The 17,296-nt window shown below is 45.0% G+C and overlaps 1 protein-coding gene across 4 annotated transcripts in view; it reads left to right on the plus strand.

Annotated features, from left to right (window-relative positions):
- Positions 1–17,296, plus strand: part of HHAT (hedgehog acyltransferase) — a 324,456-nt gene that overhangs the window by 70,059 nt on the left and 237,101 nt on the right. For all 4 annotated transcript variants that reach the window (XR_009219848.1, XM_058539785.1, XM_058539784.1 and 1 more), the window contains exons 5-7: positions 35–229; positions 4,734–4,949; positions 14,079–14,250. Coding sequence is in view for 3 of the 4 variants with exons in the window: in XM_058539785.1 (XP_058395768.1) it covers positions 35–229; positions 4,734–4,949; positions 14,079–14,250 (583 nt within the window). In the remaining variant the exon portion in view is untranslated. The remainder of the gene's footprint in view (positions 1–34; positions 230–4,733; positions 4,950–14,078; positions 14,251–17,296) is intronic.

The raw sequence follows: 17,296 nt of genomic DNA on the forward strand, positions 1-17,296 counted from the left end.
GTGTCTCTCTCTCTGGGTCCCTCCCTGTTTGCAGCACAGACCCTGGATCCTCACAGCCTATGGAATGTGGGCCTGCTGGTGTGTGCTGGGAGCCCCAGGTGTGGCCATGGTTTTTCTCCACACCATCATCTCCTTCTGTGTAGCCCAGTTCCGGTCACTGCTCCTGTCATGGCTCTGTTCTCTCCTCCTGCTCTCCACACTGAGGCTGCAAGACATGGAGGAAGTTAAGGTAAGTGTCTCTGTCTTACCCTTGGGAAGGAGAAGGTCCCTTTGGCAGTGCCCTCATCTGGGTGGATGCCTTGGTTTTCAGACGTGAGTCCGTTGAGGAACCATGGTGGGGCTCCTCCTAGTGGCCATATGGGGTTGATGCATGTGAACTCTGGTGCTGAATTCTCCACTCTTGTCTTTTGTACCTATGTTTTAGCCCTCTGAGGTTGCACAGGGCTGACCCTGTATCTTTTCTCGCAGTTTGGGTAGACATGGATGGTACCAGATGTCATAGGAATGGAGGGTCAGGAACAAAGGGAAAAGAAAGCAGTAGTCCCCTATGCATTTAATAAAAACCGTCTGTAGAGTGCTCTACAAGTTTTAGGAAACTCACATTCCTTATTTTCATCAGATGCCCATGATAGCTCTTGGGATGGGTAATTGTGTTGGGGGGGCCTGAGCTGGTTATTAAATCAAGAATATGCAGATTATGACCTGCTAAATGCGGAGGCACAAGCCATCCACATGGGGTGGGCAGGTAGCTCCCTCAGCATCCGAGCTCCCACTTTGGGGAAGTGAAAACCCCAGGGTCATTTTGATTGAAGGCGTAGTTTCAATACACTCACACAAAGGAAGTAAAGTCACAAGATTTATTACTTACAGATTCCAGAAATGGGGGGAAGGTACGCACAATGAGGCAGGGGAAGGGCAGTCCTCTGTCCCAGGTCACCAGCGGGCAGGAGATAGACAGCATGTAGCAAGCACCTATTACTGATAAGGTGGTTGGGGTGGAGGCCACTAACTCTTCGCAGGCTCAACTCTAAGTGGTTATTTTAAAAGGTGCCCCGGCAAAAGCGAGGTGGGAACTTGGGGCGGGAATCCTAGGCTCAGGTCCGTATCTAACTGTCCAGGCTCTGGGTGTGAGCAGGGTTGTCATACTGTAAAATGCCTGGGCAGCAACTCAAAATAGCTATTTTCTCAACGCAGTAAGGCAGGTATTTTACTTCTTCTTAGTTGATGAAATGGATGTATTTAGTATCTATTCATGTACCCCACTGGAAGCTCTATGAATTTAGAAAGTTAAAATGATGTATTTTCTCCCTTTTGACCAAACCTTCATTTTTGGAAACCCAAAGGCATCCTAACAGACACAACTACCTAGTAATTGTTTGTGCTAATGGAGGAGGACGTTCCGCCCAAACCCCACTTCTGTATGGCCCTTGTTTGCATTGGTAAATTTTTCTTATACAGGTGTTTACCTTCTTAGCTTTATTTTTTTCCTGGTCACAATAATAGTGCATTTATATCTTGTCAGCAGACACCAGATTTGGCCGAGGGGATGATGGATGACAGTTTAGGATGTCCTGAGTTTAGGAGTTTGGTGTGCATGGCTGAGCTGATTGACCCATCCGTGAACCCTTCCTGCACCGAGTTTTCTGGTTCCTGTTCCGTGTTCTCTGAGCATCTCCTGGGTAGTTCGCAGCATCCCCTGGACAGCTCCGGACCACCTGGTTCTGTCTTTGGTAACTTGGATGACTTAGCCCTGTTTGTGCAGACCAAGCTTAAGTCTGGGTAGCTTCCCTCTTTTCCCTACCTGTTGAATGTACTCTTTACCTTTTCAGGTCAGAGAATCAGGCTTGTCATCAAAGACAGCTGACAGGGAAGCCACCAGATCTGTGGTTGCAGGGAAGAGGAGTGTTAGTCTGCGTGGAACTCTCAACCGTTCAGAAGCGGGAGCTTACCTCCGGGGCGGGGGGGAAATACACAGCATGAAGAAGGCAAGTTCAGGACCCAGCTCCAGGGTCTGTGGTCCTGGGCTCCCGGCACTACAGCCCTTCAGCTTCAGGCTCGTTTGTTTTGGAAGCAGCCAGCCTGAGAGACTCACAGCTCTGAAAACATCAGGGGCCATGTGCCCAGGGCAGGACCTCTGCTGTTCTCCATCTTCATCCGCTTCTTCCATTGAGTTGTTTGAGCCAGGTAATCTGCTTACCTTTCCAATTAGACACTTTTATCCTGTCTCTCCAAGCCAACCTCCCCCTCAGCCCCGCCCACCCGGTTCTCTTGTCTCCTTCAGAGTCCACTGAGACCTTGGTCTCTAGAGCTGTTCCTATCTCTATGTAAAACCCTCTCCGACTCCCAGTTTGGCTTCCTTTTCTGTGAGTCCTCAGATGAAATTAATAAATAGTTATTGACTGCTTCATTGGTGCTGGGCTCTGTGCTAGCTGAGCATTTCTCCTGTTAATACAATGTGACACGGATATGCACTTGGCATGATTTAGAAATCCGTGTGTCCAGTCTCCCAGACTAGAGGGTAAGGGCAGTGTTTCCCTGCACCCGAGCTCAGGGCTCCATCCAGGCAGATGCTGCCCACAGAGTGACTGTGCCTGCGGGGGTTGTAAGGGGTTAGAGGCAGGGACAGGTGTGTGCGTGTCCCACAGAGCTCCATGTGACGCCTGTCACCCAGGTGCTGCTGCTCCTGTCTCCCAGTTTGTAAGAGCCAGCAGCCCTCTGAATAGTGTATGACACCAACTGATCTGTCTCTCCAGATCCCTCTTTTATTTCTTATCTTTACCCCAGAAACATTCTTTGCACAGAAGATCTTGGGAAGTTTTTGCTCTTCTTTATTCAGTCAAGGTGGAACAGGAACTCCTGTGATGTCGTCATTTTTGTCCATTTGTTGATTCATTCATTCACTCATTCATTGATTCGAGGGACGGCACTTGGAATTGGTGTGCCCTGGGTTGGCAGAGTGATGAGAAGGAACATGAGGGGAAAGATGAGCTAGCGGAAACCTGGTTTCAGTCTCTTCTCTTCACTGTCTTTCCAACTCTTAAGGCCAAAGGCAGTGATTTCACCTCTGAGCCCCAATTAAATCCTTTGGAAAATGGAAGTTATAGGTTCTCTGCCTTCCTTTGGGGTTGTTCTGAGGAGCTAACAAAATAATATATGTTAAGCGATTTTGTAAAAATTGTAGTATTTTGAAAATTCAAGTATTTTTTCTGTTGTTAGGCTACCTTAATTTTTCTTCACTCTCGCCAGTGGACTGTGGCTAATACTTTAAGCAGATATATCAAAATCTGGACTTATGCAGGTACATAGGGTAACAAAAGATGCTTAACTTCCCAGAATGATGAACTAGGCGATCATTTAAATAACTGTGCTTAGACATAGACTTGCAATAAAAAGTAAAAACGAATTCACACCTAACTTTTTGGGGATCTGGCAAATGTACCACACAGACTCCATTTATATTTATCATTTGTTTGGGGACAATTAGCATCAGTTATGGATGTTGGTGGTGAATAAATATTCCACTTATTATGCAGACTGAAGGTTTGAAAAATATTCCCGAAGGGGAGCAATGACCAGACACTAGTTGCTTTGGGTTTTCATGCTTTTGAACGTGCAGTTCTCTTGATCTTTCTTGGTGGCTCTGAAATCCTGGACAAGGAGTAGAAAATCTTCAGTGCTTAGTTTTTCTGTGTAAAGCCTTAAAGACTTGCATGGATCAAATTAACTTCTCCTTCCTTTGTCCCAATTCTGTATCTTGTATTTATACCCATAAATTATTTTCTCATTAAAAAAGCAATACATATGGATTATAGAAAATATGGAAAAATATAAAGATTATAAAATGATCCATAGTTTTACTCCCTCCAATATTAAGATTTTACCATATTTGATTCTCGTCTTTTGTTCCATACATATTTTTGTACATGCTTGTTATTTCTTATTTCATGCTGCATTGAATTACATTTTTTACAAACCTGTATCCTGTATGAGCATTTAGACACATGAAGGGCAGAGACTGTTTCTTTTGACTGTGTGTCTCGAAAGCTTATTTGGCAAATAGTACTCAACTACATGTGGAATCAAATTAATAACAGAAGAGCAAAAGGAAAAATATGTTGAAGACAGAAATCCCATGTGACATTTAGAAGCCTCTGTTTATCTTTAGAATTGTTGAAGAAGCTGTCAAGGTGTCCATTGAATGTAGCTAATCTTCATGTTATCCACTGGCTGTATCTGACAGATGCATATCCAGGAAAACCTTCATTATGTTGCATCAGGCCTAACGCTAAGTTGATGGTTGATATCAGAGACAGTCTTTTGCCCACTGCTCATTAACTGCTTGTTTTGATTACCAATAACGTTTACCTGTTCAGGGCCAGCCCCGTGGCTTGGCGGTTGAGTGCGCGCGCTCCGCTGCTGGCGGCCTGGGTTCGGATCCCGGGCGCGCACCGACGCACCGCTTCTCCGGCCATGCTGGGGCCGTGTCCCACGTGCAGCAACTGGAAGGATGTGCAGCTATGGCATGCAGCTGTCTACTGGGGCTTTGGGGGGAAAATAAATAAATAAATAAAATCTTAAAAAAATAAATAAATAAAAAACATTTACCTGTTCAGGGGTTCTCGGGTCCCTTTATGGTATAGCTGCTCCACCCGTGGAAGAGATCTCCTTCCCAGGAGACTGGATGGTGTCCCTCCTTGCCACTCACGGGTTGTTCTCTCCTTGTGACTTTGCAGAGAGGGTGGTACCAGACAGAAAATGAGTACTACTTGCTGCAGTTCACGCTGACCGTGCGCTGCCTGTACTACACCAGCTTCAGCCTCGAGTTCTGCTGGCAGCAGCGGCCTGCTGGGCGCACCTCCTACTCCTTTCCCTGGCTGGTGGCCTATGTCTTCTATTACCCCGTCTTCCACAATGGACCCATCCTCAGCCTCCCGGAGTTCATCCGACAGGTAGAGGCCGGTGGGGGTTGGACTGATCTTCTGTAGATCAAGCTTCTGTCCTTGTTGCCATGGTCACCCATGTGACTCCTGAGTCTTTTCATTCAAGGGTCCCCACAAATTGAAAACACATATTATCGTCTTGATTTTTTTACATAATAAATCAAATACTTCGGGGAAATAAACTTCAAAATAAAGGTCGACCTGTCTCTTGTGCATGTTGACTCTAGGAGTCCCCACCCTGATTCTCGGTGGATTGTGGCAACCAGGATTGATAGCTGGGCACAGCAAGGAACTTGGGACTGGGTATCCACTGCTGGGCAGTCCCAGGGAAAGAAAAAAATGGATTCTCATGGTAATACTTGAAAAGTAGAAAGAGAAACTGTCTAAGCTGTTGGTTGGCAAGTTGTATGTTCTCTTTTATTTTCACAGACTCTTTATGAAATAGCTCTGCCATAGCCTGGGAATTGTTCAGGGTGACCTAGATGAGAAAACAGGGTGGAGTTGAAGAGAGTTTGAAGGCAATAGTCTGTTTTCGGGTCTGGCTGCCTGTTTCTGCCCAGGACCCTGCCTGACTTCTGTGGACAGCAGCCTTGTCTGAAGCTCATGTCAAGCTACCTTCATCATTCCCTCCTCACTTTTCCTCCTACTTAGAGTTTTTTTCTTCTAGTTTCACAGTTAGCCTCATGGAACATATTTATGAAGTTAATTCACCTAAGGTGTTGGTAATTGATAATATCTAAAGCAGTGTTTCTCAAGGGACATTCAACACCTAACCCCCCAAACAAACAATCCTGATGGAGGTGAGAATAATAACATGAATGCACACACAGTGCACACACGTACACATAGCACACATACGTACACACAGAACACACAGCACATACACCTATACACACACACATACAGAGGCCTGGAAGCGTAGTTCAAAGTGCAGGGCCAGCAGCGGTGTTGCACATTTCCAGAGGGCAACGTGAAAGGTACCCCTGGAAGAGTAGGAGGGTTCTTAGAAATCCCTTATTCTGTCTTAAAAATTCTGCTGAGTTATGCATTGTACTCAAAAGTATATTTCTGCATTATAACAATAATGTGGCCAGTTAAATTATTTAACTTTTTTCCCTACACAAATCTTTAAGTGAAATTGATATTCTGGGCAGATATATGTTTGGCATGTGTTTTCTCGTACTTTAGTTTGAGTTACATAGGATCATTCTTTTGTCATGAAGTTATTTAAAAATCTGTTTGCAAATTATGTTTAAAATTATTGTGTAAGAGACAGAGGTAGTTAGTATTGGCAGCTGATCTAACTCGGTGGTTCTCAAAGTGTGGTCCCTGGACCAGCAGCAGCAGCATCACATGAGAATGAGTCAGAAATGCAAATTCTGAGGCCCTGCCTCAGACCTGCTGGATCAGACACTCGGGGGGGGTGGGGCCCATCAATGGTGTAGTGGTGTTTAACAGGCCGTCCAGGTGATTCTGATGCGCACTAGAGGTTGAGAACCACTACCCTAAGTTCCTCAGAAGAGTCGGGGATGGGGTTGGGTGGGGTGGGGGGAAGGATGAGTTGGGGTAGGCACAGTGTAGGGTGGGTTCAGGCCCTCCTAGTTTGGTCTCTTTTACAATCTCCTTGCTATTGTGAGTTTTTCATTCTTCCAACATTCCAGCCGATAACTTTTGGACTAAACATCCACACACACTTGCCTTCCCCTCTCTTGAAGACAGAGAGTAATTCTCAGAGAAACATAGACTAAATCCATTAAGAGGAAACAAGTTATTTTCCTGACTGCCTCTTATCCATAAGGAGCTTTGCCCTATGGGATCTGTACTTTGTTATTAGGCAAATCATCATTCTTTTTTATTTCTCACATCTCCTCCTTTCGTATTGTGCCCGGTAAGGTCTAGTGGAAATATTAGGGGCCCATTGCGGGGTCCTGTATCTGTTACACAGAGGCAAGCTTTGAGATCATTGCTCACCTGAATTCTCAGCCAAGGGCTCTCATTCTCTTAAGTCTCAGTCTGGGGAAGAGAAGGGCTGGTTTCTTCCTACAGGGGCTTGGGGATGGAAACTCTGAGTTGCAACTACGTCTTATCCCTCTCTTTCTTTTTTTTGCTGAGGGAGATTCGCCCTGAGCTAACACCTGTGCCAGTCTTCCTTTATTTTGTATACGGGTTGCCACCCATGGCTGATGAGTGGTGTAGGGCCGTGCCTGGGATCCAAACCCACGAACCCAGGCCACTGAAGCAGAATGCAAGGAACTTTAACCACTCAGCCATGGGGCCTGCCCCTTATCCCTCTCTTTTTTACCCCTTTCAAAATGGTAGCAGTTGCTGAGAGCAGGGAACTCAGAAAGGCAAATTGAAACCTTTCTCTGTGGTATGGAAAGATTCATAGAAAAGTCAGTCTAGAAAGGGCAAAATCTTTAGTAAGCTACAGGGCAAATAAAAACAGCCAGAAGGTTTCTGCAGTTGCTGAAGGTGTCTATGGGGCCCTTAGTCCCGTGAGAAAAATGAGTCTGAAAGGGGGAGCAGTTAAGTTAGAAAGCTAATTGAGTAGTGAAAGCATTCTTTCAGAGAGGCCAAGAAGGGCAAGGCTGGGAGGGGGAGGAAGAAAGCTGACTGGAAGAGCTTGTAAACAAGGTTTTCTCTGAACTAGGCTTGAGGGAATGAATAAATGTAAAATGAAATGGTAATATTGAAATTCATGGTTCTTAGATTCTCTGGTCAATGCTCAGGAACTATGCAGGGCAGGAGAATGAAGCTGTGCCACCAGGGGGCAGCAGAGCCTCATCGTGGAAACCAGCCCAGCAGGATGAACTCAAGTTGATAAAATGACAGTATTAGGCACACTCCTGGGAAAATGTATTGTTTACCTAATTTTTTTAGCATGTAAATTTACATACACAAGATGAAGGAGGTATAGAAGAGGTGTCTTCTGTAATGTAAGGCATGTGAAATTTGCACACATCAGTCATGAACAGGTAAAAGTGTACCTGTTAAAAGGCCTCAGTGCTTTAACTTGAAGGCCATCTCTGATGGCATTTGGAGTCTCAGGAACCTGGACCCTGTTTATTTTTCTCCCATGATTCTGGAACTCAGATACTGAGCCAGGGATGGTGGGGGGGAACAGGATGGGGGGGGGGGTTCTAGGGAAAGGCAGGACACACTGTTTATTTGCTTAGCTTGGAGCCTGGGGCCACCACATCTTACTCTGAACAGGTTGAGTTGTGCAATGCGGGGGCTGGTGTGGGAGAATGGTGAGCCTGAGTGTGGTAGGACCAGGGGGCTTTTCCTTGCTGAGGGCTGTGTTCCTACCCCAAGCAGAAGAGCCAGTGTTAGAATAGGGAACTTGCATGGTGATTAAAAGCAAAGACTCTGGAGCCCAACCCTATTGTCATAGGGTTTCAGTTCCTGCTCTGCTTTGGCTTGAGAGCACTTGGTGAGTTACTTACCTTATTTGTGACTCAGTTTCCTTATCAGTGAATAATAGTGCGTCCCTCACAGGATTGTTAAAGAGATTAAATGATTTTATGTAGGTAATGTGGCTTGACACACACTATGAAGTGTTAACTATTACTATTACTGTTGTTATTGTTAGCCAAAAGTGTGTGGCAATTCTGGTGTAAGTTAGAGGAGGTCATTGAGAAGACGTGACCACCAGTTGACCCACGACCTGGACCTGGGCAGTCGGAGGCTCCTCACCCTCTCCCCTGTCCTTGGAATGTATGTTTCACCCATGCCCACCATTCCCACACTAGAAGCTGTTTCAAGGACACAGCCTTGAGAAAGTAAGGTGTTGTTGAGACCATCTGGACTGAATATGTGACCAAACCCAGTTAAGGCCTCTATATAAACTTTTAAGATTCTAGTAGGTGGGTGCAGAGATCCACTCATCTTGTGGCCGTGCAAGACAAGCCTTGTATGTAACTCCCCTTGCTTATTAAAACCACCGCCTACCAATCTGGAGTGATCTCCCCCTTTCTTCGGTCTCTCCTTGCCCTCTGTGTATGGGGGCCAGTTTCCTATTTCACCAGGGAAGTTCCCGAGGATGCGAACTAACTTAAGTTTAGGCCAGCACTGAGTCCCTGGGTGTCCAGTCTGGTAGGTGGGCACAGCTGCAGGGGATTCTGGGCAGTGGCCATCCTTGGCCTCAGAAGAGAGCCGTGTGCTGGTTTCATCTCCTCGGAAGAGAGACCCAGGCAGTTGCGGCAGGTACAGGGGTGGGCCCAGCCCCTGAGGGGCAGAGCTGGGCAGGCAGGCAGTGTCCCAGACAAACCGTTCAGGATTTGGGCTGGGCTCTGGTTCTAGAGGGCACCTGGAATTATACTAATCGTAGTAAATAATACTGACTGAGCACTTAGTCTGAATCAGGCTTTACATGTTCTAACTCATTTCATCCTCACAACAACCTGGGAGAGAGATACCATGGTTACGACCACTTTACAGACAGTAATACGGAGGCAAAGAGAGGTGATGCAGATTGGGGTGTAAGGAATAAAGACTTGAGCCTTGTTGCACTGACTTGGTGAACCCCACAGGCGGTAGAGAGAAGATGCAGTGTGGTCTGGGGATATGCCAGTCTGGAGGCTCAAGCTGGCCAGACCAGGTCCCAGTCCTGTGGCAGCAGCACCAAATGCAGACGCCAGTGGCTGTTCTGGCAGAGACCACTGTGTACCACCGGCCTTGGCCTGGATGCCTGGGGAGGGGGGAGTGAAGGTCTGATTAGGGAATGATCTGTTGGGAGTAGGGGTGACCATAGACTAGAGAGAAGCTCCCCCACCACAAAGGAGTAAGGCTCCTGCTACAATGCCCTTGACCTGAGCGTGGAGGTTGGAGCACGGGTGGCAGAGTTGAACAGTTGGCTCTGGGAAGCCTTTTGTTTGGTGCTCTCAGACATATGTATTATTAGTATGTGAAGGAAAAGAACCTTTCATCTTTGAGAACTGTCATCTTTTATCATCAGAATATCTTTGAAAGGCTTCAATATTCCTTTTTATGCAATTTGCATGAAATGAGGTTTTAAAATATAATGTGTTTTAAAATGCACTTTGCAGATGAGTTAATGCGTATCTTTTAGTGGAGGCTTAACTAAAAATTCCCATTGATGGCAGTTTCCAATGGTCTTCAGGTTGGCACTCTCCTAGGTTTGAAATATCTCAGATGAAATGCTTTGCATGCAGACAAGAGAGCCTCCTTGCTCATTAGGTGAGCTGTGTACAGCATGTCTTTTCTTCCTGCTGGATCGACAAGGGACAAATGCTGAATTTTTTAAATAAAAGGGAGTCAACTAAATTGAAGGTATAAATGGACTGTAATAATGACTCAACTCTAAAGAAAGATGAATAACCATTTTTTAAAGTAAAAGCAAATAGAATAAAAAATTGGATTGTTTTCCTTCTGCTGTGTTTGCTTGTACAATTAAGGAATAGACATTTCTGTTACTCTGAGTGAGGAGGCAGCCTGCATCAAAAAGGGGGCATTGCAGAGAAAAGTCCAGCCCTTCTGGTCCAGGGGTGACATAATTATGCCTTACTCAACGTCGTAGGGCAGTTTCGCCCTGGGGAGAGTAGGTAAGTCATTATTGGGAAGCCAGTCAGCCACACAATGGCAGCTCCCGTTTCTTCTTAATTACAGATATTTGTGTCATTTAAGACTGCACATTGTTTGGGAAGGAAAGGCTGACCTTGTAGTGTGATTGCCTGGAGCTGGAAGGTGATTGGATAGACATATTTTCCTGATTGCCTGGCAGGGCTCCCCTCCCATCCAGCTGCTTCTCTGCTCCCTGGGATGGGGCTGCACACCCAGTGATGCTCCAAGGCCTCAGGTACAGGTCTAGTCCTCAAGGGACCTGAAAGGCTTGTCCATTGGTCTGGGTTGTTTTGGTGCCTCTTCACGTCAGTCTCGCTGATTGCCTTGATGTGAACTCTTCCAGCCTCCACAGACCGATGGACACTATGTTTATAATCGTTTCCTCATTTGCTGATGGTCATTAGGTCAAAAAGAATTTGCTTTAGAGAGCTGGAAAAGGGTTGAGAATTAGCAAAGAGGAACTCAGTACACAGCAAAGGAAATCAATCTACGAGTGCTGTGGGAAGGTAAGGAGAAATAAAGATGGGGCTTGCATAAAAGAGAGAGATGAGGGGCTGGCCCGGTGGCTTAGTGGTTAAGTGCGCGCGCTCCACTACTGGCGGCCCGGGTTTGGATCTGGGCGCGCACCGATGCACTGCTTGTCTGGCCATGCTGTGGCAGCATCCCACGTACAGCAACTAGAGGGATGTGCAGCTATGACATACAACTATCTACTGGGGCTGTGTGGAGAAAAGGGAAAAAAGGGAGGAGGATTGGCAAGAGATGTTAGCTCAGGGCCGGTCTTCCTCAGCAAAAAGAGGAGGATTGGCATGGATGTTAGCTCAGGGCTGATCTTCCTGACAAAAAAAAAAAAGAGAGAGAGAGAGGAATACTTGTCAGAGAGGATGTTGGGCTTCCCAGGGCAGATCCTGAGCTAGGCATTTTTTTTAGAAGAAGGGTGAAGAAATGGAAGGTCTTGCCTCACTAGCAGAGAGGACCAATGTCTTCACAATATTGTAAAGTTGCATTACTTTTTTCCCTGATTACAAAAATAATCAATTGTTAAAAATAACCTAAAAATCTTACCATCCAAAGATTACAGTCACTGTTGCCAACTTGGTGTATATCTTTCCAGCCTTTAATTGTTTATGCACATTGATCAAAAATAGTTTTCATGGGGCCGCCCAGTGGCATAGTGGTTGGGTTCACGTGCTCTGCTTTTGCGGCCTGGGGTTCACAGGTTCAGAACCCCGGGCATGGACCTACACACTGCTCATTGGGCCATGCTGTGGCAGCATCCCATATACAAAATAGAGGAAGATTGGCACAGATGTTAGCTCAAGAACAATCTTCCTCACCAAAAAAAAAAAAAAAAGTGGATATTGAGGTGCACTCATGCATTTAACCAACCCCCTATTGTTGAACATTTGGGTTATTTCCTTTTTCTTCTTGGTGAAATAACATAGACATAAATGATCAGGCAGGTAGGTGTCTCTGCACTGAGGATTTAGCCGTCCACTGGCTTGTAGATCCGCTGCTATAGACTTTGTAGGGTCTTGCAGAGCATGTGCACTTGAGATAAGGATTCAAATGAAAACCATGCTCAGTTGATGCTTGGAAAAGGGTCTGCTTTGGGTCCTGTGTTGCCGCTGTGATGGTAGTTAGCTGTGATCCATGCAAGTCTGCAAATGCCCGTATTTCCAGTCTTCCTTCCTGGATAACCCTTCCCAGCTAGTGCTTCCCTTGTGAAAACTTACCTGGTGAATCCTTCAAAGCAATCATTGCTGCTTCACGACAATGCAGGCTGGTGTGGCTGGGTGAAATATCTTCCTGAGGTGAACTGCAGAAAACTAAAGGAAAAAGGAAGTTTCCGTTAGTTTGATCGATGTACATTAAAAAAATTAAACCAACGAGCTTTCCTTGGTGTAGCTAACCAAGCAGACTGCAAAAGGGGAAAGCCATTTGTGCAGAGTGTTGTAATGCCACTGAGCCAGCCAGAATTTCTTAGCCTGGCTTCTTGCTATAAGAGAATGGTTTGAGAAAGTGGTAGGATGTATGGTCAAAAATGTAATAAACATAAATCCCCGGGTGTGCACATCTCCCTTCTCCTCTAAGGGCAGTGCCTGCCACTCCTCCTGGCTGCAGTGGGACCCACTGTGCCTTGATGACAGAGGAGAGTGGAAGATAAAGGATCACCCTCCCCTAGGAGTGAGCCTTTCTGGTTTACGTAAGTATGAGCCCTAACTGTCAAGAGCTAAATCAAGGCCATTTCCTATGCCAGCTAATGTTTGCAGTTTCAACTTCATCATTTATGCGTTAGCTTCACCTCTGCATTTCAAGGCTACCTTCAATCTAATAAAATCTTGTCCGTGTAAGATCCGGAAAACTTACCCGCTCTCCCTTGTTTTTCTCTGTTTGTCTAGTGGTGTAAGGCTGAAATTGAATTCACTTCAAATTTTATAGCGTGCTTGTGCGTTTCAGAATCGATGGGTTTTAAACTGTGCATCCGTAAACAGCAGGCGATGAGGCGAGACCACAGAACCAGGCTACCCTGGTAGAACTTTTTATCTTTTTGGTCTGTATTGTCCACACGTTTTGAGTATATTCTGGGTAGTTTGTCTATATATGTGAATAATCAAAACATCCCTCTCTCACCTTTGGTGTTTGGCTCTGAACCATCTCCTAATTCTGCCCTGTAGCTGTTAGTCTGCGATGCCACGAGGGAAGAATGTGAAAAAGGTGCAATAGGAGGCATGTAATTATCGGATATTTACCACCAATTATCCAGTGCTTTTTATATGCCAGGAATATACTTAGTACTTCATATACTTCATTATATTTAATCATCACGACATTTTTCTTCATGTTGTATATGAGGAAACCAAGCATCAGAGAGGTTAAGTAACTTGCTCAGGATCACACAGCTGTGGTTTGTGCTAGAATCCTGATTCTGTCTGACTCTAACGTCTGTTCTTAGCTATTGCATGATACCACTTGCTAAGCAAGAGACTTGTCCCATCTACTGTCCCTGTTTGTGTTTACTCTGCCTTGTTTCAAAAACAACGTAAAGTAAGATGACACACCCACACCGAATTTTTCCCTTGTTCTCAGGCTCTGTTTCTCATTCTCCCTTTCTCTTACTGGTCCTGTGCCCCTTCTTGACTTGGCGCTACTTATACCGGCCTCAGATGTGAGTAGATGATGGATGAAGGCAGGTAGGGTGAGATCTGAGCCCAAAGTGACCCCAGAGTCCCAAGGGAGAATATGCCAGGTATTGCCCTCCACCCCGGGGTTTTGCAGGGCTGTTTCTGGGGTGAAGCAGTGTCTTGGTTCTTGGCTGTAGGCCAGCTTGTTGACCGCACCCTATTCTTACTCTGGGACAGAGTTTTTAACCTCGGACATGACTTTTTCACCCAAGAACATTGAGTGTTCTTAAGGCAAACCAAACCAACCCTCTTTTAGTAGATGCAGCCATAATATTTGTGGGAAGTTCATTAAAAACGTTTTCTAGGGGACTGTTTGAAAGATTTTAAACATCAAGGCACAACCTATTGACTTCTTTTGTTTCTACTTTAGATGCAGCAGCAAGAGCGCCGCTCGCTGAAGGCCAGCCTTTCCGTCCTCACGCTGGGGCTGGGCCGCCTCCTCTGCTCTTGGTGGTTGGCGGAGCTGATGGTCCACCTTATGTACATGCACGCCATCTACAGCAGCACCCCCCTCCTGGGGGCCGTCTCCTCCTGGACCTTAGGTAATTGTGGAAATGACTGTCAGTACAACAAGCAGCAAGAGGCAGCTTCAGAGTGAAGCTGGACTGGGGGCAGACAGGTGCAGTTGGCTTGAGCAAACCCTCTTCTTTTCAGCCTTGTTCCTCTTATGGCCAAGATGATGCGTGTGTGAGGTGGCTGACGGAGGTGAAGGCTGGGCTTTGTGGTCTGGGAACCAAGGATGGTGGCAATCTTTTTTCTTAATGGAATCCTGCTAAGCTTAGCTGGGTCTGCATCTTCCTGGTGTGGCCAGCACTGCACTGGACAGGAGAGGGCAAGAGATGCTGGGAGCAGCCTCTGAGTCCCTGCTAAGAGGTAATGCCACAAGACTGAGTTGTTATGCAGTCTTCCTTGTTCTGGTGTACAATGTAAAGAAAATGAATGTGAGCTTTACAGTCAGACAGACATAGGTTTGAATCTGAGTGCCACCAACCACTAGTGGGCAACCTTTGGCACCTTGATAAAACTCTGCATCTTCATCTGTGAAACGGGCAGCCTTTGCAGCGTTGTTTTGAGGATTCATTGAAACCACGCAGGTGAAGAACTTACCTCATAAAGTGGTAGATAGAATAAGTGGTGTGTGCGTGTGTATGTCCCTCTGTTGGCCCCTTCTTGTTCTCTACCCATTTCTTTATATCTGCAAGTAGGTGGGATGGAAATCATTTCCTGAGCAGGACACAGTCTGCAGTATAGGATTTGTCTGTGGAAAACCACTGTTCTTTATTCCTCTGGCCAAAGCAGCGGAGACCAGGCCCCTTTGTGAAGTAAATCTGCTCATTTCCTTGTTTGCACTCCTTTCAAGAGCTCCTGTGGTAGCTGAATTCAGCCCTGTGGTCTGACCTCCAGCTTGGAGCTCCAATGGGAAATGTGTGATCTCCCGGCCAGATTAAGCTGCTCCCTGCCAAGGGCAAGAGTGCAAGCCTGTCTCCTTATCTGTGTGGTGATTTATAGATTTAAGAAAAATCTTGATTGTCCTTGGTATCACACATACTTAATCAGAATGTTTTCAAGGAAGATGCCTTTTAGGATTGAAAAAATGCTGAGCTGTTTTAATGACAGTCTCTTTCCAAATGAATCTTTTTTATAGTTGGGGTAACTAATATTCTAAGGTTTTAATGATGCGGTCAGACAAAATAGAATAGGATTAAATGATGGCTTATGCTAAATCAAATCCCAGTTGTACTGCGTCCGAGTTAAGAGACTGTATCAGCTGGAGTGATTTTAACTATGAGTAACGGAAAACACAACTCAAAATGGGGCCTAAACAATAAGGAAAAGCTGTTACTTCTAAAGCAGCACAAGGGGTGATAAATCCAGTGACTCAGAAAAGTCATCAATGATCCATTTGTCTATCTACATTCAGATTAAACACTAGCCAGAATCCGAGAAGCTCTCTGTTTGCACCTCCGCTTCCATCACCTTTTCTCACCCTCTCCACAAAGGTAACCTGATTTTTGGGTTTATGATCCTCCCCCCCCCTTTTTTTTAAATAAACTTCATTTGTAGAGCATTGTTAGGTTTACAGTAATATTGAGAGGAAGGTACAGAGAATTCCCACGTATCCCCTGACCCACACATGCATAGCTTCCCCCACTATCAACATCCCCACCAGAGTGGTACATTTGTTGCAATCGATGAACCTACACTGACACATCATTATCACCCGAAGTCCATGGTTTACATTAGGATTCACTCTTAGTGTTGTACAGTCTATGGGTTTTGACAGATGTGTGATGACGTGTATCTGCCATTATAATATACAGAATAGTTTCACAGCTCTAAAAATCTTCTGTGCTCTGTCTATTCATCCCTCCCTCCCTGATCTTTTTGCCTAACCCCTGGCAACCACTGAACATTTCACTGTCTCCATGGTTTTGCCTTTTCCAGAATGTCATATAGTGGGAATCGTACAATATATAGCCTTTTCAGATTGGCATCTTTCACTTAGTAATATGCATTTAGGTTTCCCCCATGTCTTTTTATGGCTTGGTAGCTCATTTCTTTTTAGCACTGGATAATATTCCATGGTCTGGGTGTACCACAGTTCATTTATCCATTCACCTATTGAAGGACATCTTAGTTGATTCTAAGTTTTGCAATTATGAAGAAGAATGCTACAAGGATTCATGTGCTGTTTTTTGTGTGGACATAAATTTTCAACTCCTTTGAGTAAGCACCAAGGAGTGCAATTGCTGGATTATATGGTAAGAATATGTTTATTTTTGTAAAAAACTGTCAAACTGTTTTCCAATCATTATTTGGCATTCCCACTAGCGATGAATGAGTTACTGTTGCTCCACATCTTTGCTAGCATTTGGTGTTGTCAGTGTTCTGGATTTTGGCCATTTTAATAGGTGTGTGGTAGTATATCATTGTTGTTTTAGTTTGCAGTTCCCTGATGACACATGATGTGGAGGATCTTTTCATATGCTTATCTGCCATCTATATATCTTCTTTGGTGAGGTGTTTGTTCAGGTCTCTTCCTTGTTTTTCAATTGGATTATTAGTTTTCCTATTATTGAGTTTTGATGGTTCTTTGTATGTTTTGGATAACAGTCCTTTATCAGATGTGTCTTTTGCAAGTATTTTCTCCCAGTCTGTGGCTTGTCTTCTCATTCTCTTGACAGTGTCTTTCACAGAGCAGAAGTTTTAAATTTTAATAAGTCCACCTTATCAATTCTTTCTTTCATGGATTATGCCTTTGGTGTTGTATCGTAAAAAGTCACTGCCACATCAAGGTCATCTAGATTTTCCCCTATGTTATCTTCCAGGAGTTTTATAGTTTTGTGTTTTACATTTAGATCTATGATCATTTTGAGTTAATTTTCAAGAAGGATGTAAAGTCTGTGTCTGGATTCCTTTTTCTGCGTGTGGATATCCAGTTGTTGCCACACCATTTGTTCAAGAGATTGTATTTGCTCCATTATGTTACCTTTGCTACTTTGTCAAAGATCGGTTGCCTACATTTATGGGGGTCTATTTCTGGGCTCTCTGTTCTGTTCCATTGATCTTTTTTGTCTGTTCTTTTAC

Source organism: Diceros bicornis, chromosome 4, assembly GCF_020826845.1.
Source record: "Diceros bicornis minor isolate mBicDic1 chromosome 4, mDicBic1.mat.cur, whole genome shotgun sequence".
In the NCBI taxonomy this organism is placed as follows: domain Eukaryota; kingdom Metazoa; phylum Chordata; class Mammalia; order Perissodactyla; family Rhinocerotidae; genus Diceros; species Diceros bicornis.